At 59.2% G+C, this 23015-nt stretch overlaps 1 protein-coding gene across 3 annotated transcripts; it reads left to right on the forward strand.

Moving 5' to 3' along the window:
• Window positions 1–763: 763 nt before the first annotated feature.
• FBXO41 (F-box protein 41) lies at window positions 764–21268 on the forward strand. Of its 3 annotated transcripts, none has more exons than XM_050321043.1 (13): window positions 768–1385; window positions 3742–4639; window positions 8111–8339; window positions 8665–8744; window positions 9234–9544; window positions 11038–11306; window positions 11525–11640; window positions 12189–12341; window positions 14181–14276; window positions 15516–15634; window positions 15990–16148; window positions 16823–16938; window positions 17583–21268. In XM_050321043.1, the coding sequence occupies exons 2-13, from the start codon at window positions 3924–3926 to the stop codon at window positions 17643–17645; spliced, it is 2427 nt and encodes an 808-aa protein (XP_050177000.1). In that variant the 5' UTR covers window positions 768–1385; window positions 3742–3923; the 3' UTR covers window positions 17646–21268. The 3 variants fall into 3 exon arrangements, with proteins under 3 accessions (XP_050177002.1, XP_050177000.1, XP_050177001.1); XM_050321044.1 differs by having other exon boundaries at window positions 8111–8321; XM_050321045.1 differs by lacking the exons at window positions 15516–15634; window positions 15990–16148 and having other exon boundaries at window positions 764–1385.
• Window positions 21269–23015: the final 1747 nt, after the last annotated feature.

Raw genomic sequence — 23015 nt, forward strand, 5'->3', positions numbered from 1 at the left:
ATCAGGACCAAGACAAGGATTAAGCCAGGGCAATCATGGACCAGATCAGGATCAGCTGGGAAGCAGCCCAGGGAACTCGGTGACTGGACTAGGACCAAGCCAGGGTTCTTCAGGACCAGCTGGGAACCAAGCCAAGGACCAAGACAGGGTGCCCAGGGACTGGATCAGGACAAAACCAGGGTGCTTGGGGACCATCTGGGGACTAAGACAGTGACTAAACAGGGTTCAGGGACCAGATCAAGACCAATTTGGGAATCAAACCAGGGCAGGATCAAGCCAGGGATTAAGTCAGACTGCTGAGGTACCAGCTCAGGACTAAGCCAAGGACCAAATCAGGGTACTCAGGGGCTGGATCAGGACCAAGGTGGGGACAAAGCTAGGGTGCTCAGGCACTCAGTCAGGACTGAGGTAAGAATACTCAGGGACTCAATCAGGATCAAGGCAGGGATGGAGGGAGGATGGTCAAGGACTGTCTCAAGACCAAGGCTCTGTCCTGGCACCTGTGGGTCCAGCCCGGGACAGGGAAGGAACAACTCAGGTGCCCAGGCTGTACCACACACTCCCCCGGGGGAGGATGCTCGGGGTGATCCCGGCCGGGAGCTGCCAGGGGCAGGGGCTTCACCGGTGGGGGCGAGGAGGGGCTTGGGGGGCAGAGGGGGAGCAGGGGGGCCAGCAGGCTGCCGTGGCAGCCAGGCCCGCGGTGTTCGTGGGGACACAGGCAGAGGGAGCTGTGCGGGAGCAACGCGGCAGTGAGACGAGCCGGGCTCCGGCTGCAGAGGAGGAGGAGGAGGAGGAGGAGGAGGAGGAGGAGGCGGCTGCCGGCGCTCGCCCTCCTCCTTCCTCCATCCCTGCATCCCTCCTTCGCCATGCAGAGCCCCCCCTGAGCCCCCAGCGCCCGGGGGACCCGCCATCCCCAGGGTGCCCAGCAGGGCTCCCGCCACCCCGCCGGGGCCTTCAGCCTCTGCTTCCTTCCTTCCTTCCTCCTCCTCCCCTCCTCCTTCCCTCCCCCCACCACCCCCCGCAGCCACCACCCTCCCTCCTTCCCCAGGGCCTGCCTGGCATGGAGGTGCTGGCCACGGGGAGCCGGATGCTTCCCGCGGGCTGCATCCCTCCTTCCCCGCATCCCCTGTGGCTGCATCCCTCCTTCCCCGCGTCCCCGTGGCTGCATCCCTCCTGCCCCGCATCCCTCCGCCCTGGCACATCCCTGAGCCGCTCGGCAGCCGCCTCCTTTGTGCAGCGGAGCGGCTGTGCGGGCTCCGTGTCCCCCCCACTCCTCACCCCCCCCCAAGCCCGCAGCCCCGGCTCGGGGGTGGCCGGCGGGCGAGCGGGAGCGATGCTGCCCTCGCCGGAGGAGCCCAGCGCGGGAGGTCGGCGGCCAGAAGCAGGTATGGGGTGAAACGGGCTGGTTTGGAGCGGGGATGCTGCGCTGGGAGGTGGCGGTTCAGCCCCAGGATGCTCCTCACCCAGGGCCCCCGGGAGCGGGGTAGGGGGGGGGACGCAGCGGGGACAAAGCCACTGGCAGGCGGTGAGGGGGGACCCGCCGCTCCCCGCTCCGGGGGCTTGGGAGGGATAAATGCACCCCGGATTTTCACGCCCAGCTGCCCCCAGGCCCCCCTGTGCCTCACCCCCGGCCTCCCGCGCCCACCAGGGCGCTCCCACCCTGCTCCTTCCCATCCCTCCGGAGTGCCGGGAATGGACGTGGATCGGCAGCACCCACCGCCCGGGCATCATCCGCCACCCCAGCACCCTCCTCCACCGCCACCTCTTTTCTCCATCCCCCGCTTCCCTCTTTAACCAGGCAGTGGAGCTGCCTGCTGGAATATATATATATATATAATTATATTTTTTTTTTGGCGGGGGGTGGGGAGGGTGGGCAGGAAAAATGTTAAACAATGCGAAGAAAGGCTCCATGATGAACCGCAGGTAGCGGCGCCGGAGCAGCCCGGGGATGCTGCAATCCCCCGGCGGTCGGGAGCGCTTCCCGGCTCCGGATGCCTCGGGGGCTTTATTAGCGTGGCCGCCGCCGTAGTAATGACTCCACGAATAATTTCCTTAAATCCCCGCTTGTTGCCAGGGAGATGGGAGGGAAGGGAGGTTTTGTGGTCGCGGCGAGACCTGCCCGGCAGAAGGATCGGGCGATATGTGCTTCCCGATCCACCTGGGCCGGATCCCGCCTTGCTTTAAGGCTGGAAAATACGGGATGGGGGTGGTTGGGTATTCCAGGAGCCACGGGCAGGGATCCAGGCCTGAGATGCCGGGGACACGATGCTGTGGCTTCATCCCTGTGCTGGAAAAGAGCTTTCTCATCCCACCGGAGTTGCGGGATGTGCTTTGTGCTCGCCTGAGGTGGGGGTTTAACATGCAGGGGGGTGATTTGTGATGACCCCAAACAGCTCCAGAAACCCTCCCAGCTCATCTTGGGGTTTTGTTGCTTTTTTTCCCTCATGGATTTCTTGCCTTTTACTGATTTCTTTTCCCTTCAAAAATGGTTTCCCAACCTCGTGGCCTGGTTGTGCCCCCCCGAGGGGGATGCTGAGCCACCAGGGATGTTGCTCTGGGGACCAGCATGGATGGAGTGGTGGATCAGTGCTCACCAACTGCTGGTTATGGGATGCAGGAGGGCTCAGAGGGGTTTTTAAGGTGCTGGGAAGAGCCCTTTGTGGGATATTGCAGCGGGATGAGCCAGGGATGCTCCCACCCAGGGGTGCTCTCAGAGTTTTGGAGTGAAAGCTTCACCATTTTCACTACTGAATGAAAAAATGAATGAAAAAATGAAAACATCATACCCTGATTTGTGTTTGTGCCTCCCAGGCTGGGTTTTTCCTGCCTTATCCCATTTCAAAAGGGTGGGGGCTTCCTGGCCCTGATGTCTTGGAGGATTTTGGGAGTGAGGGATAAACCAGGTCCCACAGAGAGCCTCACTTGCCCAGGCATGGGAAGCCACCATGTCCTCTGCATCAGACAGTGTGGAGGGTTCCATGGATTGCTGAGAACTCTTGGAGATAAATCCTGTTGTGAGGCTGCACGGGCGGATCCAATAGGATTGGGTCACCCTTTGCTTGGAGAAGGTGGATCCCAGCAGCCCAGTGTCAGACACAGGGATGATCCTGGGGCTGGGAGACCTCTGATACTGCAGGATACTCTTGGGTCACCTCTTCCACCTCCTGTGGCAAACTCAGGGTGGATGGAGGGAGGTTTCCCATGGGTTGTCCACCTTCCTGATGGCTGCACTCCTCCGGAATTCTTGTAAACCTTCCCGATGGTTGGGCACCTTTCCAAGGGGTGGGGGACCTTCCCAACGGTTATGGATCTTCCCAAGGCGTTCATAGAATCATTTAGGTTGGAAAGGACCTCTAAGATCATCGAGTCCAAAGGCTATGGAGCTTCCCAAGGGTTGTGGAGCTTCCCAAGGGTTGTGGAGCTTCCCAAGGGTTGTGGAGCTTCCCAAGGCTTGTGATTCTTCCCAAGGCTTGTGATTCTTCCCAAGGCTTGTGATTCTTCCCAAGGCTTGTGGAGCTTCCCAAGGCTTGTGGATCTTCCCAAGGCTTCTGGAGCTTCCCAAGGCTTCTGGAGCTTCCCAAGGCTTCTGGAGTTCCCAAAGGCTGTGGCTCTTCCCAAGAGAGAGTGGGAGGAACAGGGGAGGGTGGGGTGGAGGCAGAGAGGGCACCAAGAAGAAGGACCAAGGAGGGATTTTTGGGGACCCATCACCCCCGTATCACTCACCCCACCCGTCTCTTCCAGCGCCCGTCACCGGCCGATGCTGACACCCCCCCGAGAACCCCCAGACCCCGCCACCTCCACCCCAGAGCCCTAGCCCCGGCCATGCCCCAGCGGAGCCGCCACCCCACGTCCCGGGGCTCGTGCCCCATGCCGGCCGTGTCCCCCCGTGCCGCGCCGTGAGCGCCGGGGCGCCGCGCTGAGGGATGGCCTCGCTGGACCTGCCCTACCGGTGCCCGCGCTGCGGGGAGCACAAGCGCTTCCGCAGCCTGTCCTCGCTGCGGGCCCACCTGGAGTACAACCACACCTACGAGACCCTCTACGTCCTCTCCAAGACCAACAGCATCTGCGATGCCGCCGTCTTCCCGCTGGCCGCCGACGGGGCGCTGCTGGCGCCGGCGGCGCGCAGGGACTACTTCGAGAGCACCTCCTTCCAGGGCAAGGACCAGCGCTTCTCCTGCGACCTGGTGCCCGCCGAGGAGCTGGAGCCGGCGCCGCCCTCTTCGCCCTCGCCCCGCTACGTCCACGAGATCGAGATCCCGCTGACCGAGATCTTCACCCGCGGCAAGGCCGTGGCGCCGGCGCCGCCCGCCGCGATGGACGCGGCCTACGAGGAGGGGCTGGCGCGGCTGAAGATCCGCGCCTTCGAGAAGCTGGAGGTGGACAAGCGGCTGGAGAAGCTGACGGAGGAGGTGGAGCAGAAGATCGCCTCGCAGGTGGGCCGGCTCCAGGTGGAGCTGGACCGCAAGAGCTCGGAGCTGGAGAAGGCCAAGCAGGAGAGCCTGCGGCTGAGCAGAGAGAAGCAGGAGCTGGAGGACCGGGCGTCGGAGCTGTCGCGCCAGGTGGATGTCAGCGTGGAGATGTTGGCCTCCCTCAAGCAGGACCTGGTGCAGAAGGAGCAGGAGCTCACCCGCAAGCAACAGTGAGTCCTTTGCCCCGCCTCGCCGGCTGCAGGGTGGGGGGAAAGGGGTCCCCGGTGGTGAATCCCAGGGAAATTGTGGATGTTCCACCCCTGGAGGTGCTCAAGGCCGGGCAGGAGGCAGCTCTGAGCAACCTGGCCTAGTGGAAGGTGTCCTTGTCTGTAGAACAGGATGGTGTTTCAGGTCCAGTCCAACCCAAACCATTCCGTGGTTCTGTGAGTGCTGAGGAGCCCGACACGGTCACCAAACCCTCAGACCGAGTGCTCAGGCACAGTTCAGTTCCCTTGGCAATGCCCCTCGGCATCAGCCCCCATCAGGTTTTGCATCTTTTCCCACGTGGTCAGTGTCCACATAGTCCTCAGCCCCTCCACGAGTGAGTCCAGCCTGGATCACGTCGTGCCAGACCTTGTCCCAGAGCCAGCAGTGCTGCCAGGACAAGGCCAGGCTGGAGATCATGGAATCATGGAATGCATTGGGTTGGAAGGGACCTCAAATCCCATCTCATCCCAAACCCCTGCCGTGGGCAGGGACACCTCCCACTGGATGCACATGGCCATCCTGCTGTCCTGCCCAGGAACGTGGTGAGGGCCATGGTGCTGCAGCCCATCTCTAGTCCCAGAGGATGTCCCCCTAAACCCAAGACTGGCTCATCCCCTCTGCCTCCACAGCCAAATTATCCATCCCTATCCAACCTGAGCATCCCATCGACCTGTCCCACTGTCAGAAACCTGAGAGGGGCCACCCTGGCTGTGCCAAATTCAGGGGGTTTCTCCCAGACAGAGGGTGGGACAGCCCAAGCACCGTGACCTCCACTTGCTGGTAGGACCACGGCCCTGCCATCCTAATTTTCATCCCATATTTCCCACTCAGCACCCCCTCCCCACCCCAACACTGCTCCCAGATCTCCCTCCAGCCAAACACTGGGTTGTTTTGTTGCCTCAGCAAACCAGGCCTTGTTCCTCAGGAGTTTCTTGTCAAATCCCAGGGCCACCACAGGGTCCAGAAAGTCAGTGAGGAGCAGGTTAGTGAGGGACAGTCATGGCTGGGCTGGGCTGGCAGCACTGGTGGGATTCCTCAAGGATTTGTCTTCACCCCCACCATCCTCAGCACGTTTGTTTAATGACTTCTGCTCCAAAATAACAACTGTGGCTCAGAAAGAGGCATCACAGGATGTGGTGGTGGTGGGGATGGTCCTGGGGTGATGATGGGATGATGCTGGGGCTGGATAAGGACACCACCTCTTAGTTTGGGGACGTATGGGGGTTTTTTTGGGTGCTGTCCAGGGGCATTTTGGGGATACATGGTGATGGAATGAGGGACACAATTCCAACTGGAGCAGAGCCTGCAGACATGCAGACAGGGTAACCAGAGGATGACCAATGGGTCAAATGTGTCTTGGTCGGTCCATGGTGGAGCCTGGACGCTGTTACCACCTAAAAACCTGGGTTTGTGCCCCAAAACAATCTCCTGGATCTCCCTTTCTTTAGACAAACCCTCCTGCCCCTCCACTGTCCCCATCAGTCCCCAAACTCCTCCACCCACCAGTGGGACCAAATCCCTTGCCAGGTTGCAGAGAAGAGCTGATGGTCAGAGATGGTTTTCTCCCAGGCTTGGGGAAGTCCTCAGAAATCATTTTCAGTGCCAAAACCATTCTGGGGACACTTCCCAGCCCTGCCAGCTCCCACACATTCCCGCAGCCGTTGTCCCCACGGGAGGCTTTTTGCTCCTGGGCTCCGTTTGCTTTGCCAGGGGTGTTTTTCCACCCAGTCCATGGGAATGAGAGAGCAGCAGGTGATAACCATCAGCATCACCTTACACCTGCTGCCCAGTGCCCCATTTGCCTTCCAAATCTCTGGAGGCCCCTCGCCAGGAGCCTTCCCAGGGCATCAGCAGGAGCTCCAAGGCACAGCCTGCAGCTGGCAGGTGGGGGGGGGAAGAGGGGGGCATTAAATGGTGATTAATTGGTAATTAAATGGTAATTAATGGCCAGCAATGGGAATTATGTCACTGAGGGCTGTCCCTTCCTTTTCCTTTGGGCTTCTGAGTAGACTGGTGTGTCCAGGTCAGCATGGTCAGGGGTGCAGGGTGGGGGTGTGTGGTCAGGTTTCTGTGGTCAGGTGGGTGTCCAGGGCTGGGTGTGATGGTTGGCTGTGTGGTCAGGTGTCCCAGGTCAGGTTTCTGTGGTCAGGTGGGTGTCCAGGGCTAGGTGTGATGGTTGGCTGTGTGGTCAGGTGTCCCAGGTCAGGTTTCTGTGGTCAGGTGTGCACAGTCAGGCACCCAAGGTTCAGGTGTGCGTGGTTAGACGTGCCAAGCTGTGTCTGTGCACCCTGGGGGCTCCTGGCTGCTGAGGGAGAGTGTGAGGTGGTTGTGCCTGTGTCTGTGTGTGTGTGCAACAAGTGTGTTTGGTGCCAGGGGTGTGTGTGACCAGCTGTACCAATGCCTGGGGTGTGTGTGCTCATGGAATGGTTTGGGTTGGAAGAGACCTTAAAGCCCATCCAGTTCCACCCCCTGCCATGGGCAGGGACACCTTCCACTATCCCAGGTTGCTCCAACCTGGCCTTGGACACTGCCAGGGATCCAGGGGCAGCCACAGCTTCTCTGCCCAACCTGTGCTGGTGCCTCCCCACCCTCTGTGTGTCCGTGTCCATGTCAGGGTGTACATTGGGTCTGTGTTTCCCTGGTGTGTGTGGTGCCCTCGTGAGTGTGCAGGACAGCTCTGGTGTCTGTGTCCCTGGGTGTGCACACGTGTGGCACCTCCATCTGCAGGGCTGGGATGGCTACAGCTCCACAGCTGCTCACTGGTGTGCTCTGTCTGAGTGTAATTCCATGCAGTTTTGGGAAGTGGATGAGGCCAGTGGATGTTCGTGCCTGGACACACTTGTGTGGGTGTCTGTGGGGGGGTGGGATGGGGCCAGCTGGGTTGGCTGAGCTGCTGCCCCCCAGAGCTGGCCACATTTTGGGGTGAAACCAGCCCATCTCCAGGCTCAGAGAACCTGCTAATTAATGTGTAAATGAGACAGACAGGGCTCTGCAGCCACTGGGCTTAACAGGGTACAGGCCTGAGGGGGTTTAGGGAAACCAGGCTACTCCTGAGGTCTTTCCTAAGTCTGCCCCAAAGAAGGCAGGGTTCCACCTCCATCCTCCTCCCTCACCCCACTGCACCATCCTCCTCCTCCTCCCTCTGCTCCATCGAGCTCAGGAGCCTCATTCCAGTCCTGGAAATGACACACGAGGCGCTGGGGGTGTCACCTCTCCCCAGAACAAGGTGCCAACATCCACCCTGCATGGTGGGAGCACCCCTTGGTCCCTGCTCTGCCCCAAAGCGTCTGGGCTGGCACAGACCCGGACCAGGCTGATGACGGAACAACCCGGATGCGCACGAGCACCCTTGACCCCCCCAGCCCAGCCCGGAGGTGCTCTCCGGGGATGGGTGGGGAAGGACTGGGGTGTCACCCACTGGCCCCTCCACGCAGGGAGGTGCTGCAGATCGACCAGTTCCTGAAGGAGACGGCGGCGCGCGAGGCCAACGCCAAGGTCCGGCTCCAGCACTTCATCGAGGAGCTGCTGGACCGGGCGGATCGGGCCGAGAAGCAGCTCCAGATCATCAGCAGCAGCTGCGGGACTACCCCAAACGGCAGCCTGGGACGCTGCGGGACCCCCGGGGCCAAGGCCATCTGCCGACCGGTACCTCCACGGGCACAGGCACGGCCAGCCGGCGGCACCGGGAACTCCTCTGGGGGCTGCCAAGGGTGGAGCGGGGAGGTGTAGGGGCCCCCTTCTCATTCCCACGGGGAAGTGGATAATTCGAGGGGGGGAGGATCCCAAAGATCCCGAAGAGAAGATGCTTCTCGGTGGACCTGTGTTTCCGTGGGGACGTTGGAGATGCTCTTCGGCATCCCGCTGGGTATGGGCCTCTCCCCGCAACGCAGGTGGCACTGGGTGGGGTTTTTGGGGTCGTCTCTTCGGGGTGCACCACCCACACGTTGGGGTCTGCCACGTTGGCTCCTCTTGTCCCATCTCCCTGCAGAGAGACCGTCACCCAGGGCCGTGCGTGGCCGTGCACGGTCCCTACGGCGTGTCCAACCAGCGCTCCTCCTCCAGCACCGGGTGAGTCCCCGCCCCTGCTGCCTCCCCGGGATTTTCACGGGACGCGGGCTTCGATCTGCAGGTTGCCTGTGTGGCTTTAAATCAGGGTCTGAACACCTGGGTGCTGACAATTCTAACCTGAGGGCTATCTTTGCCCGCACGTCGCGATTTCCACACAGCACCTATTCCAGGGGGCAAAGATCCCGGGAGAGAAGGGGAGGGGAGGCGGCGTTCAGCCTTCCAAACGTTCACGAGCTCGGCGTAATTTTGCAAAAGAAAAACAGACGCCACCGAGCGCACGGAGGGGATTTTTGCAGTGACAGGAACCGGCCGGTGGGTTTTATTTCAGCGATGGGATAGCAGGAGACGCACGACGGGAAATACCTCACGGGAAAGAGGCTGCGAGCCCCGCACCATTCGCGGAGCTGACGGGGAGGGGATGCCCGTCCCAGAGAGACCTGAGGTCGGGCATCCCTCTCCCCCCTTCTCCCCCCCGCCATCCCCTCCCAGGGCGTCCAGCCGGGCCAAGGCCGTGTCGCAGAGCTCGGGGTGCTACGACAGCGACAGCGCCGAGCCGTGTCCCACGGACGACACGGCCGACGGGCATCCCTACGCGGCGCGGGACGGGACCCGCGGCTCGGGGCTGCGCCGCCAGGCCATCCAGAACTGGCACCGCCGGCCCTACCGCAACAGCACCGAGGGGGAGGAGGGCGACGTGTCCGACGTGGGGTCCCGCACCACCGAGTCGGAGGCCGAGGGCTGGGAGCAGGACGCGCCCGGATCTGCCGCGCCCCGGCCCACGGCGAGCTGCCGGCTGACGGGTGAGAGGGACCGCGGGTGGGGCAACGCTCCAGCCCTGCGAGATGCAGCCCACGGGCTCAGCCAGGGGTTTCGCTTTAAAATATGGATCTGGGGTTCTTTAACACCCCGAGAAAACATCAAGAGAATAAGCCACGGGCTTGTTCCCAAGGGGTTTCTTTGTTAATTTAGGGGAGAAATTAAGAGGACTTGGCCAAAGTTCAAAAAGGGCGCCACACAAGCTGGACAGAGTGTTCCACCACAATATCAACCCAGCACAGACTAATCCACAACACCTGGAGTCACAATCCAACCCCTGCAGCTCCCAAAGCCACCCAGAGCATCAAGAGGGGCAGAGAAAGAGGAGCAGAGGAAGCAGGAAGAGAGAAGGAGAAAGAGGGAGAGACAGATCCTGGAGCTGCCATTGGGACCTTGTAGAAGACCAATCCCATGTCCAAATGGCGGGAACACGTGGTCTTTGGTTTTGGTCCCTCTGGCCACCCCCCAGGAGGGGTGTGTGACCCACCGGCCACTCTGAGGCTCCAGGCCAGGGTGAGGGGCAGTGTCCCCACTGTCCCTGCCAGTCTGAGCTGGGGGAGGGGCTGCAGGAGCTGTGGGGTGTTCTAGGGCAGTGTCTCCACTGTCCCTGTGATTTCTGGGGTGTTCTAGGGCAGTGTCCCCACTGTCCCCATATGAGCTGTGGGGTGTTCTAGGGTAGTGTCCCCACTGTCCCAGTCTGAGCTGGCTCAGAGGCTGCAGGACTCTTGTATTCCAGTTTTCCCAGGCTGTTTGGGACTGGCAGCTGCTCCAGGGCTTCTCTATGTGGGCTCCTGGGGCTGCCATGGGGGACACAACCCCACCCCACCTCTGTGAGGTTCCACCCATCCCTTCCCCCTCCACACACACACAGACACACACACACACACTCCCCATAAGGTGATTCTGACCCAAGAATCACTGATCTGGTGTCAAACAGGTGGGGGTGTCACGGGAGAGGGTGGAAGGCTTGGACAAATTTATTACACAAGCCTTGAGTCTCGAGGTGCAGGAAGGACTCCCTGGCTTTCTAAACTCCTCCTCAGAGAAGGGTTTAGTTGAGGCTGAATCCTGTCTTAGCCTCAGGCCCGTGTCAACGGTTTAAATTGAAGGAATTATAGAGGTGTGATGAAACCACTTTGTCCTGCAGGTTTTCATGGTGGCAAAAGTGTTTAATTGCATAAAACCAATTATTTATTATGACAAACAAACAGCCAAATGAAAAGACAATATATCTTAATCAGAATTGTTTACTACACAGTGTAAAAGCTAAAAACCTACCAGTAGGGTCTAATGTGGCATAAAGTAGTGTAGTGCACTGTACCAAAGCAGTTATTTAAAGCAATTGTACCAAACCCAGCAAAATCATTAAGCTGAGATTGATATAACTCACCAAGAGGGAGGAAGGGGAGGGTGGGAGGGTGGGAGCTGGGGGACAGGGATGGAGCTGCCCTCACCTGCCCTTCTCCCTGTCCACCAGTGGCCACGGACGCCGGGTGTCCCCCGGCCAGGACTGAGGGGGCCGGGGGCAAGGTGTGCCGGCTGGAGAGGGGCAGCCCAGGCCACTCCAGCGAGGTGATCAGCCCCGAGATCCTCAAGATGAGGGCGGCTCTGTTCTGCATCTTCACCTACCTGGACACCAAGACCCTGCTGCGGGCGGCCGAGGTGTGCAAGGACTGGAAGTTCGTGGCCCGGCACCCGGCCGTGTGGACGCGGGTGCTGCTGGAGAACGCCAGGGTGTCCTCCAAGGTACTGGGGGTGGCACTGCCCTGGGGGGGGAGACCTTCCTGCCAGGGGTGGGGTGAAGCTGTGCCAGCATCTCATTGATGGGGCGTGTTGGTGGTCGTGGCTCTGTGGTCACGGGGGTGCGTGTGTGTGCACAGACCTGCCCAAAGACAGCCAGGGATGGGTGGGGAGGGACACGCTGAGGGTGCCCACCTCGGTGATGACCACCCCTGTCCCCCCAGTTCCTGGCCATGCTGTCGCAGTGGTGCACCCAGATGCACTCCCTCACCCTCCAAAACCTCAAGCCGCGCCAGCGGGGGAAGAAGGAGAGCAAGGAGGACTACATGAAGAGCACACGGTGAGTCCCTGTGCCCTGATCACCCACAGCTGGAGTCACTGGTCCTCAGGGATGATGCTGGTGCTCCATGAGCCTTCCCCTGACTCAGCTCCAGCCACTCCCTGGGAGCTGTCCCCCCAGAGCAGAGCTCAGTCCTGCCCCTCCTCTGCCCCTGCCCAGGATGTTGTAGCTGCAGTGAGGTCTCCCCTCAGTCTCCTCTTCTCCAGCTGAACACACCAAGTGCCCTCAGCCCAGAGGGTGGTTGGCACTGCCCAGGCTCCCCAGGGCAGTGGGCACAGCCCCAAGGCTGCCAGAGCTCCAGGAGGGTTGGGATGATCCTCTGGGGCACAGGGTGGGATTCTTGTGGATGGGCCTGTGCACCCCTGAGGGTTGGACTGGATGATCCTGGTGGGTCCCTTCCAGCTCAGCATTTATGTGATCCTGTGATCCCATTTCCACCGAGGGGCACTGCTCCCTGCTGTGGGTTTCGACCATCCCAGAGCCATGGGGTGGCCATGGGGAATGTAAACATGGCTTCCCGTGCCTGATCCTGCCTCCATCCCTGGCAGGGGCTGCCTGGAAGCTGGTCTGGAGTCGCTGCTGAAGGCCACGGGCAGCAACCTGCTGATCCTGCGCATCTCGCACTGCCCCAACGTGCTGACGGACCGCTCGCTCTGGCTGGCCAGCTGCTACTGCCGGGCCCTGCAGGCTGTCACCTACCGGTAAGGATGGCCACCCACAACCCCCTGCTCGGCCACGGGGCTGGGAGAAATCTGGGAACACCCATGGGATGTGCTGGGGCTCTGCTGATGCCCATCCCCACCCCCCACCCAAACGCTGTCCAGGTGTGAAGGACCCACCTCTCCATGTCCCCAGCCCAGCAGCACCCTCAGTGTCCTCCAGCTGTCCTTTCAACTCCCATCCTCTTCTGGTGTGTTTTCCCTTCCAGCTCCATTCCCAGCATCCTGTTACCATCTCATCCCAGCTGGAGGCCTGACCAGGGCCTTGGTGGGGGAACACTGCTTTGTGTTAGAGAAGGGTGAGGAAGAGGTGCTGAGGAAGGTCCCACCTGACTGTCACCCCCTGGTGAAGGCTTCTGAGAGGGAGGAGAGGCTCAGGGTCCTCTCTCCTGGGAGGGAGGAACAGCTCTGCCATGGGATAGCTAAGATCCAGCTTGGAGACCTCGCCCAAGATCAAGGATACAAGTCTCTGATGTAGGTCCTGGAGGAGGTCACAGGTCCTGGAGGAGATCACTGACCTCTCCTTGGTCTTGGCCACCTTCCAAAGAGGCTCTGCCTGCTGTGGAGGCAGGATTTACCTTCCCTGTACACTGCAGGAGGATGATCCTTGCTCCCACTGCACCCTGCAGACGATCACTTCAGCCTGGGAATCCATTTTCCCTGCAGCTGACGTGTGTCCTCACCCAGCCCAGGATGGAGGAACCTTCAGGTGGGGAGATCACATCCAGCCACTTCTCTGGTATGGATCTTATGAGCTCAGACACGGCTCTGGTCGGGGGGTCCTGCCCCATGAGGCAGCTCAAAGCTGCTGGGCTTGACCCAAAGCCTCCTCCATCGGCTCCTCCAAGGGCAGCAGAGCAGGTCCAAGCACTCCTGGCACATCTCTAACCTGTGACTCTGACTCATGCTCTAATTAACCTGCTGCTCTTGGCAACCTGCTCCGGTGGAGATGCGAGAAGCGCTCGAGATAACGCCCCTCGCTTATTTTTAGGCTCGCCTGAAGTTTTGAAGTAGGTCATTTGGAGTTAGGAAGCACGGCCCCGGTCTCCAGGAGACATCCTGGTGTGGTGGAACAGCCAGGGAGGCCTCTGTCTGGGCTGGTGGCATCAGGATGGTGCTCTCTGACATCTCTCCCTGGCGCTGGGAGCATCAGCAGAAGCTCCTCTGAGCCAACCCAGTGGCTCCGCCCTGACTCGTGGTAAACCCACACCTCCACCACCCCCTGCACGAGTCCAGCGGCACCCCATGAGGTTTTGATAGCTCCAAAAACACCAGGGAGGAGCCCACAGTGAAAACACCTGCAGTGGCATTTGGCCAAGAGCCACCACAGAGCTGGGACGGAGGCCACAGAGCAGCCACTGCCCCGGCTGGAATGTCCTTCCCACCTGCTGGCACCTTCCCCATCCCCGAGGCAAACCCCGTGGGATCTGCAGGGATCTGCTCTTCGAGGGTACATGGCCTGGCAGTCTCAGCCAATCACCTCTGTCACCTTTGCATCTGCAAGATGCCCCTTCAACCTCCCCTTCAACCTTCACCCCCCCCTTCAGCTTTGCCTCATCCTCCACCTCACCTTCAGCCTCACCTTCTTCCGTCGCTCTCGACGTTGCACATCCATAGGCACAATTCCAGACAGGAATGCCTTCAGCCTTCCAACACAGGCGGTGTGGGGACTGCCTGGTCCACGGGCAGGTTGCAGGTTATAAATAAGGATGAGATTTGCACCTCCAGGTGCTCCAGGGAGCAGCTCAGAGGCTGCAGATTGAGCCCCCGGAGCGGCGCCGCTGCCGGTGGGGCCACCACGTGTCCTCTGTGTTGTTCCAGGAGCTCCACGGACCCCGTGGGTCATGAGGTCATCTGGGCCCTTGGAGCAGGTTGCAGGGACATCATCTCCCTCCAGGTCGCACCTCTGCACCCCTGGTAAGAATCATGGAATGGTGGAATGGTTTGGGTTGGAAGGGACCTTAAGGATCATCCAGTGCCACGGGCAGGGACACCTTCCACTAGAGCAGGTTGCTCCAGGTTGCTCAGCCTGGCCTTGGACACTTCCAGGGATGGAACTGTGTTAGGTGGAGGCTGAGTGTGATGGCCTGGAAAGAAACTGGGTGCCGGATTTGCTTCGAGAAGGTCTCCATGGAGGATGAGCAGCAATCCTGGAGGCAGGTTTGGGAGACCAGGAGCTCAGCCCCATCCCTCCCTGTGGAGGCTGGGAGCTGGTTGGTTTAGACACCTCCCTGCTGAGCCAGGAATGTTTCCATGGAGGCTGCTCACCCTGGAGATGAAAGGGAAGCCGTGATGGCTCCGGTTGGTGACACTGAACATCAAACGCTTGTCTGAGCTCCTCGGTGCTCACGTAAGAGCAGCCCTGAAGGGCCGGGAGGTTGTTGAAAGGGTGTCACTGCTTGGGGAGACGACTCCCACTTTTGGAAAAGCATTTTGGGGGCGTGATGATGCTGGTGGGTCTCCACCCCACAAGGTCTGGGTGCTCAGGAGCTCGTGGCTCGCAGGGCAGGTCACTCTGTGCCACGGGAATGCCCCCAGGGCGTTTCTCCTTGCCTGGGAGGTCTGTTGTGATGTCACATGTCACATCCCCGTCAGCACGGATGGAGGAGCACACAGGGGATGTCACTTAGCAGGAGAAGCTGGATGTCAGGTCCTGGTGGCTTGTGTCTTCCCTGGGGGGAAGCAGCACATGGCATGTCAGCTTCTCCACCTGAGCCGGAGCTCCAGGCTCCTGCTGACGCTTTGATCTGTGCAGGAAACAATTCCAGAGCCTGATTCAGGTCTCCAGAGAAGGGAGAGTCATGGAATCATGGAATGGTGTGGGTTGGAGGGGAACTTAATGATTGTCTCGTTCCAACCCCCTGCCACGGGCAGGGACACCTTCCACTAGCCCAGGTTGCTCCAAGCCCCGTCCAACCTGGGCTTAGACACTCTCAGGGATGGGGTACCCACAAATTCCCCGGGCAGGATGGAGGGTTTGGGGCACTGAGCTGCCCTGTCCTGGTGGCAGCACAGCCATCCCCTCACAGCACGACCACCACGGGGTGGGTGGGGTGGGCGCTGCTCCAGTCCCACTCCACTTCCAGGAGCGCTCGTGGAGAGAGGCCTGAGCTTTGCTGGCAGCCCTGCCCAGCTGTTTCTCCTCCCTCTCCCCAGCCAGCAGCCGACTCGGTTCAGCAACCGCTGCCTGCAGATGATCGGGCGGTGCTGGCCCCACCTGCGGGCGCTGGGCGTCGGAGGCGCCGGCTGCGGCGTCCAGGGACTGGCATCCTTAGGTAGGCACCTCTCTAGGAATCCGTAAGGCTGGAAAGGACCTCTGAGGCCACCGAGTCCAACCCCTGGCCCGACGCCACCGCGTCACACAGCCCGTGGCTCTGAGTGCCATGTCCAGCCTTTCCCCGAACACCTCCGGGGACGGGGACTCCACCACCTCCCTGGGCACCACCTCCCTCCTTCTCCCCTGGTGGCATAAGGATAAGGGTACCTTGCAGGTCCCCTTGGGAATCTCAGTGGAGATCCAGGTCCCTGGGTGCACCCCACCACCCCTCGCTGCCACCCACCCCCTTTTGCCATCGGTTGTGCTCATCCCTCCCCCGTGGGACGCTGACAGGGGGTGCTCTGTCCCTCCAGCCCGAAACTGCATGAGGCTCCAGGTCCTGGAGCTGGACCACGTGGCCGAGATCAACCAGGAGGTGGCAGCCGAGGTGTGTCGGGAGGGGCTGAAGGGGCTGGAGATGCTGGTGCTGACGTCCACCCCGGTCACCCCCAAAGCCCTGCTGCACTTCAACAGTGAGTAGCGATGCCAGGGGGCATCACCCCTTCACCACGAGGCCGCCAGATATCCAGATCCCCTGGAGCAGATCCTTCCTTCCAGCCCCACCCACAGGAACCTGTTGGCGCTGGGAGGGGCTGGGAGCTCCATGGTGGGAGGTCCCTAAGAGGGGATCCAACATCCCCTTGCCAAGGGTGGGTCAGGAGAGCTGATCTTGCCTTGGGCCACAGGGAGGATGGAGATGCTCCCTCGCTGCTCCCCACGATGCAATCCAGACCTCAGCGTCTGTGACACACCTGAGGTTCACCGTGGTGTGTCTGAGTTTGGGGTTGCTGAAGTCATTTCCCAGGACAGGAGGTCCACAGCCATCAGCAGGGTCTGTCCTGGTGGCCATGGCTCATGGGACTGTGGTGGGACTTGCTGGGAACCCAACCCTCTGGATAGAAGGCCGAGGGTTTCCCAAGGGAGTGGCAGGAGGCTGATTTGGGACAGTCAGGACAATCAGGGACCATCTCGTAGCCCAGCATTGGTCTCGGCCACCACGAGCAGGTCCCCTCCAGCTTCAGGGTGAGGTTTCCCCATGTGCACAAGGCCTTGAGGAGCATTGGGTGGGATCTGGGGTCCGTGCTGGCCGGGGGGAGGCTGTTTGCCCCCAGGTATGGAGAATTCAGGTGGTTTCCTTGCCCCTCAGGTGTGTGCCGGAACCTCAAGTCCATCGTGGTGCAGGTGGGAATCGTGGACTATTTCAAGGAGCCCCACAGCCCTGAAGCCAAGAAGATGTTTGAAGAAATGGTGAACAAACTCCAGGTAAAGGGTCCCAGTCCCAGGCAACACAAATATCACCAGATCCACGGCAAGGATTTGAGATGTTTCCCCCTCTCCCTCACCCCGTTTCCCTCCCATGGCAGGGATTTGAGTTGTTCCCTCCTCTCCCTTCCTTGCCTGGTGTCCTTCCTACAGCAAGGATTTGAGGTGTTCCCTCCTCTCCCTCACCCATGTCCTTCCCATGGCAGGGATTTGAGATGTTCCCCTTTCTTCCTCCCTCGTCCTGTGTCCTTCCCGTGGCAGGGATTCCCCTTTCTCTCCTTTTCCCCGTGTCCTTCCCCTGGCAGGGATTCTCCTCTCCCTCCCTTTCCTCCTGTCCTTCCCCTGGCAGGGATTTGAGATGTTTTTCCCTCTCCCTCCCTCACCCCATGTCCTTCTTTTAGCAGGGATTTTCCCCTATTTCCTTCTCTTTCCCCGTGTCCTTCCCTGAGCAAGGATTTGAGATTCTCCCACCTCTCTCTATCCCTGTGTCCTTCCCATGGCAGGGATTCCCCTTTCCCTGCCTTTGTATCCTTCCCATGGCAGGGATTTGAGATATTCCCACCTCTCCCTCCCTCCCCACTGGGAACAGCGGGAATGCTAAACCCAGCCCCCTCCCCAAACCTCACTCCCTGCTCCTCTTGCAGGCCCTGAGGAAAAGACCCGGCTTCTCCAAGATTTTACACATCAAAGTGGAGGGAGGCTGTTAGACCTTCAGGGAAGCACAAAGCACATCCCCTCCTGTGCCGGGAGCGAAACCAAACCCAGCGCCCGCCGCTCCCCCCGCGGCCGCAGCCGGAGCGCGGATCCGCCGGCTCCTGCACCAGGAAAAAACCCCAAACTCTTGCAGGCCTTAGTGACTGGCGGCCGGAGCTCATCCCAGGGCCGGCTCGCGGGCGAGAAGGTGCTACTTCAGGACGTGGTTTTTTTTTTTAGTTTTTTTTTTTGGCTGCCCCCAGGAGCCAGGGCAGCGCTCCTTGCCGGGAGGGGAGATGGCTCGGAACCCCCGCGGCCGCTCATTGCCAAGGATCCGCCTTTGGGGGATGTCTTTTCCCTTCGGACTCTTGTTTCTTGGAGGGTTTGTTTATTTTATTTTATTTCTTTTGCCTGTTCGAGGATCTCCCGGCCCCACCCCACCGGCTCCTCGCGGCGCTGCTGCGTCCCCGTCCTCTCCGTGGGGTGGGAAGGGGCTGTTCCTCCTGAGGGAGCGATTCCCGGAGTTGCTGCGGGGTCTCCGTTTCCTTTGTTTGACAGAGGGGCTCCCAAACCTGGGGGAACGCTGCCCAGAGAGCAGCAGCCACCACAGCACAAACCCGGGGAGGGGGGGCAGAGCTGCATCCCGGGGGGCTGCAGGAGCCAGAGGACACCAGGAGAGATGGATGCTCTTCCAGAGGTCTCCAAGCCTCGCTTCTTCTCCCACCGAAACCTTCCTGCCAAGGCAATAAACCATCTCCAAAATCCTCGTCCACCAGGAAACACGGGTCAGGCTCCGGTCCCCACCACCCAGCACCCGTTCAGGCTCCATCCGGAGCGAGCTGTCCCATGTGGAGAGAAAGGACTGGAGTGGGACACCCGTGTTTGCCATCTCATCGCCTTCCCGAGCAGCCTGGAGGAGGAACCCTGGGCAAACTACCCTGAAATCCAAAGCTGCTGCTGAGAGCACCACCCCACAGCCCTGGCTGGCCCCTCCTCCGTGGCCACGGCTGGTTTTTTAACTCCGCTTTTTTTCCTTCCTGGGTGTCTCCAAGGAGGTCATCATCCCCAAAATACCCTTTTTCCACGGGGGGAAAAAGGCTTTGGAAAGGCATCCAGCGGGGCCAGGCATCTCCATGTTCCACCCCGGGGAGAAGGGACCAGGAGGTGCCCGTGGAATTGGGGACACCCATCACAGCACTGCCAGCAGTGGGGACGCACCGGCCTTAACCACAGCCCCTGGTCATCCCAATCCCCACCCAGGTGCCCTTGGATTGGGCTGAGCCAAGAGAATCCCACTGGGAAAAGCAGATTTGGGGGTTTTTTCTCTGATTTGGACCAGTGTTGGAGGTTTTTGATGCCTGTTGGCCAGCGTGGCTGTGAGGAGAGAGCCTTTCCCAGAGCACCTCCCCTTCCCAGCCCTCCCAGGGCGAGGGGCTGACAGGGAACATCCCTCCAGGAGGGAGGAGGCTGCAGATCCATCTGGGACCACATTCCTTTGTCCATGGCAGAGCTCAACCGGGGCTGCCAGCATGACAACAATCCATGGGGATCCTGAGAGAAAATAACACCAATCCCAAATCGCTGAAGCTGGTGGGGGGCTGGAGGAACCTCCTGGATCTCCAACCCCACCTCAGGAGAGCCTTCATCCACTCTTCATCCCATCCACGCTGTCTCCTGAAACAGGGTAAGGGATTTTTGGCCATAACCCCCCTTTGAAGCACCTCTGCTCCCCCTCCCACTGCAGCTTTTCCAGGAGAAGGCTGTTCCCTGTCTGCACAAAATGTGGGAGAGCCCCCCCCCAAAAAAAAACACCCGCGAGAAACTCCCGTGTCCCACGATATCCCCACGGATGAGCTCCCCGGCACCGGGAGCAGCTCCCTGCAGTGCCCACCGTGGCTTTACCTCTACCTGGGGAAGACTGGGACACAAATTCCAGGGGCAAGAGGAGCAAGGGATGCCCCGACCAGCAAAAAAAACAAAACACCACCCAGCAAAGCTACAACCCCTCCGGGGAACATCCAGCCCTTATCCCGGGAATGTGTCCCAAGGGAGCTGTCAGAGACTTGGGAAATTTCCTTAAAACAAACAAACAAACAAACAAACAAACAAAGTAAGTATTTATTTCTATAAAGAAGGAAAAGAAAAAAAAACAAAACACACAAAGATTTTAAAGGAAAATTATATACTCAGCATGTTTATACACTCTATGCTTAAAGACTATCGTGGTGGAGAGTCGTGTCTGAAGACTGAGGGCGGCTGCTCCGGGTTTGCTCCGGGTTTTTGTGACCCTCTCCCGGCCCCTCCAGGCTGTTGGGAAGGCAAAGGCAATGGAAAAAAGGGGGAGATGTTGAGGATTCGTGGAGAAACCTTCTGTGCTCGCCAGTGGTGTGTCAATGGCCGTGTCTGTAGTGGTGTCGGGGCCACCAGGGTTTGGAATTCACGGCAGGACAACCCCCGCTGGAATTTGGTGCTTCGAAGTGTCACCGAGAGCAGAACCAAACCATCGGCCTCCCCTCGGGGCATTCCCGAAAAATCCAACTCGGCAAAGCCACGTTTCCACAGAAATCCTCTGATGACACAAGGCCTTGAGCAGGTTCAAGGATTAGAAGATGGGAAGTGGGGGGGTTCTCCCACTTTCCTTGGGCTGGAATGGATCCCTCTCCCTCCTCATCTTGGGATGAAGGGTGGATGGCACAAGGACACAGGTGGTGATGAGGGCCCTGTGTCTCCCAGCCCTCCTGGTGGCTCCTAATTGCCCAGCTTGTTAACGAGCTCATTAACAGCTCTGTGTTTTCTTCCACTGAAATGTCACATTGATCCTTTCCCTGCTGCTTTCCCTCCCCATCCTGCCGTTTTTCCCCTTTCCCAAACCCCCATCCCTACGGGATGCTCGTGGCCGTGGGATTCACCGCCCGGCTCACGGAGTTTCAACCCCATTTCCTCTGGAAATGATGGAGACACAACAGAAATACCAAATTCCCTGGGAAAAGCCTTGAATCAGGCAGTGTATCCAGGACTTCAGCCCCATTCCAGATCCTAGAGGAGCCCCAGAGGAGCTCTGCGATGACAATCCCCAGCAAAATCCATGGATCCGGGGTGAGAATTGGGGATCACAGTGATGGCCAGAGCTGGCAGGGGCTGGATGGGTGGTGCTTCCAGACCTGGCTCCTGCAGGACCAGTTCTGGGGAGATTTATTCCTTTTCTAAGGAGTTTTCCCAAAGTTTCCCCGTGGCTGACATTCCCAGCATTCCCCTTCCCTTGAATTTGGGTGCTGGTCAGGGATTTCAAGAGGAACAACATCACCAAAGCCAGCTCAGGGGCCAAGTTTATCCCAAATCCATGCTTTTCTTGGTTGGGTTTTGCTTGCTATCCACCCATCCGAGCCCCCAGGAGCTGGGAATGCTCCAGGGACCAGCTGCCTCCTCCTGCCTTATCCCTGTGCCCCCAGTTTGGGAGATCTGGGATGGCAGGGCTCGATGGGAATTCCCAGGTTGGTTCTGTCCCAAGGAGGATTTTAATCTTTATCCCGCTTTTTTATGCCACGTGTCCTGGTCCCAGCTGCCACAGCTTGCTTGGATCCTCCAAAACACTCTGAATTTAGGGAAAACAGAACCAAAAAAACCCAAAAAACAAAAACCAGGAAAACTGTTGCTAAAGGCTCCTAAAGTGGTTCACAAACGTTTTCTCCCAGCCCTTAGAGGAGCCCCTCCTGAGAGCTGGTGCATCACCTCAGCCTCTCGTTTTGGGAGAGGGGGGAAAACTGCAGGTCAGGATGGAGCAGAAGCATTTGGGAAGTGGGAAAATGCTTTAAAGAGGGGGGAAAAATAAAAAGCAGGGAGTAAGCAGGGAGATTTTAGGAACCGGAGATGGTTTGTTGGAAGGTGGTGATGGACCTTCCTCACCCGTGGGAGGCGAAATAATCCCCTCTCAGTGGAGGGTGGGAGAACAGAGGAAAAGCTGCTGCAGCAGCGAGGAGAGGAGGAAAAGCTGCCCGAGAGCAGGGGATAAAAAAAAATGGGATTTTTCTGATCCAGCCTCGGGATTGAGCCCCGTGGAGGGGGCAACGAGGCAGGTTGGGGCCGGGGACAAGTGGGTGCAATGGTGTGGGGTGGCTTTTGCTTCGAGATAATCAGAGGAGATAATCAGAGCAGGGAAAACGAGAGACCTGCAAATACAGGAACTGGGATCCTTTCCCTGGAGAGCCCTCGGTCTGCTCCGCCAGCGGATTCCGAGGGGCCCTGTACAGCGACCTCCCCCCTCCCCAAAGGTAGCCAGTTGCCTCCCAAGTTATTTTTTTAACTCTATATAAAAGTTTAGGTCTATTTTAGTCTTTTCGCAGCGATGTGCCAGTGTCTGGAGAACCAAACAGCCCCTTTTTATTTCTCTCCACCCCCTCGTCCCCCTCATCCCCGTGGTCCCTTTGATGCTGAAGTGGGTCCTGGGTGTGAATCCACCGGAGAGGATGTTGTCCTGGAGGAGGGAGGGGGGAGCGGTGGGATCAGGGTGCAGGTTCCAGGTGGGTTTGGTGGGAAGCAGGGTCCGACTCCGGCCAGGAGACCGTGTTTTTAGCACTTTGGTTGGAACTATCACCTGTAGACGCACTTTGATGTTGTTGCTTTGAAACTTTGGCGAGTGTAAACAATGTGTATTTAAGGAATTAACAAAAACAAAACAAAAAAAACCAACAAAAAAAAAAATCCCAATTCCCTCTCCACTCCCCCCCCCCAAAAAAAAAAAAAAAAAAAAAGTGTGTAAAGAGCTATTTTATGATTCAGTGTTGAATAAAGACTCTGGAGATTGAGGTGAGGTTTTCACTCTCCCCGGGGCCACACCAAAGCCAGACCAGCAGCAAACCAGTGAGACCAGTTGCTGTTTGGGGCTTACTGGGAGTATCCTCACACCTCCCTCTCCCTGCAGGTCCATGATCTCCTTTGGTCCAGCTCCACGGGGCACCAGGACAAAGTGGGATACTGGGGGAGCACTGGGAGGGTGGGAAAACACTGGCACAGCTTTCCCAGAGAGGCTGTGGCTGCTCCATCCCTGGGAATGTCCCAGAGCATGTTGGACAGGGCTTGGAGCAACCTGTGGAACGTGTCCCTGCCCATGGAATGAGATGGTCTTTAAGGCCCCTTCCAACCCAAACCATCCTGTGATTCTATGAAATTTCTTCCCTTGCCCCCCCTTAACACTTCCAACCCACCAGATCCAAGTCTCCCTGTACTCCCCCAAGAGGATTTTCCTGCCAGTCGCTCCAAACACCTGGATCCATCCCTGAAGCACCCACACATTCCCTCCCCACAGCCCCAGAGCTGTCACCTCCCTGAACCTCCCTCCACAAAGCCAAGGGCAAGATGTAAATGGCAAAAGCCAATAAAATCGTCAC

Source organism: Myiozetetes cayanensis, unplaced genomic scaffold, assembly GCF_022539395.1.
Source record: "Myiozetetes cayanensis isolate MyiCay16 unplaced genomic scaffold, myiCay2020 scf26, whole genome shotgun sequence".
Lineage (NCBI taxonomy): Eukaryota > Metazoa > Chordata > Aves > Passeriformes > Tyrannidae > Myiozetetes > Myiozetetes cayanensis.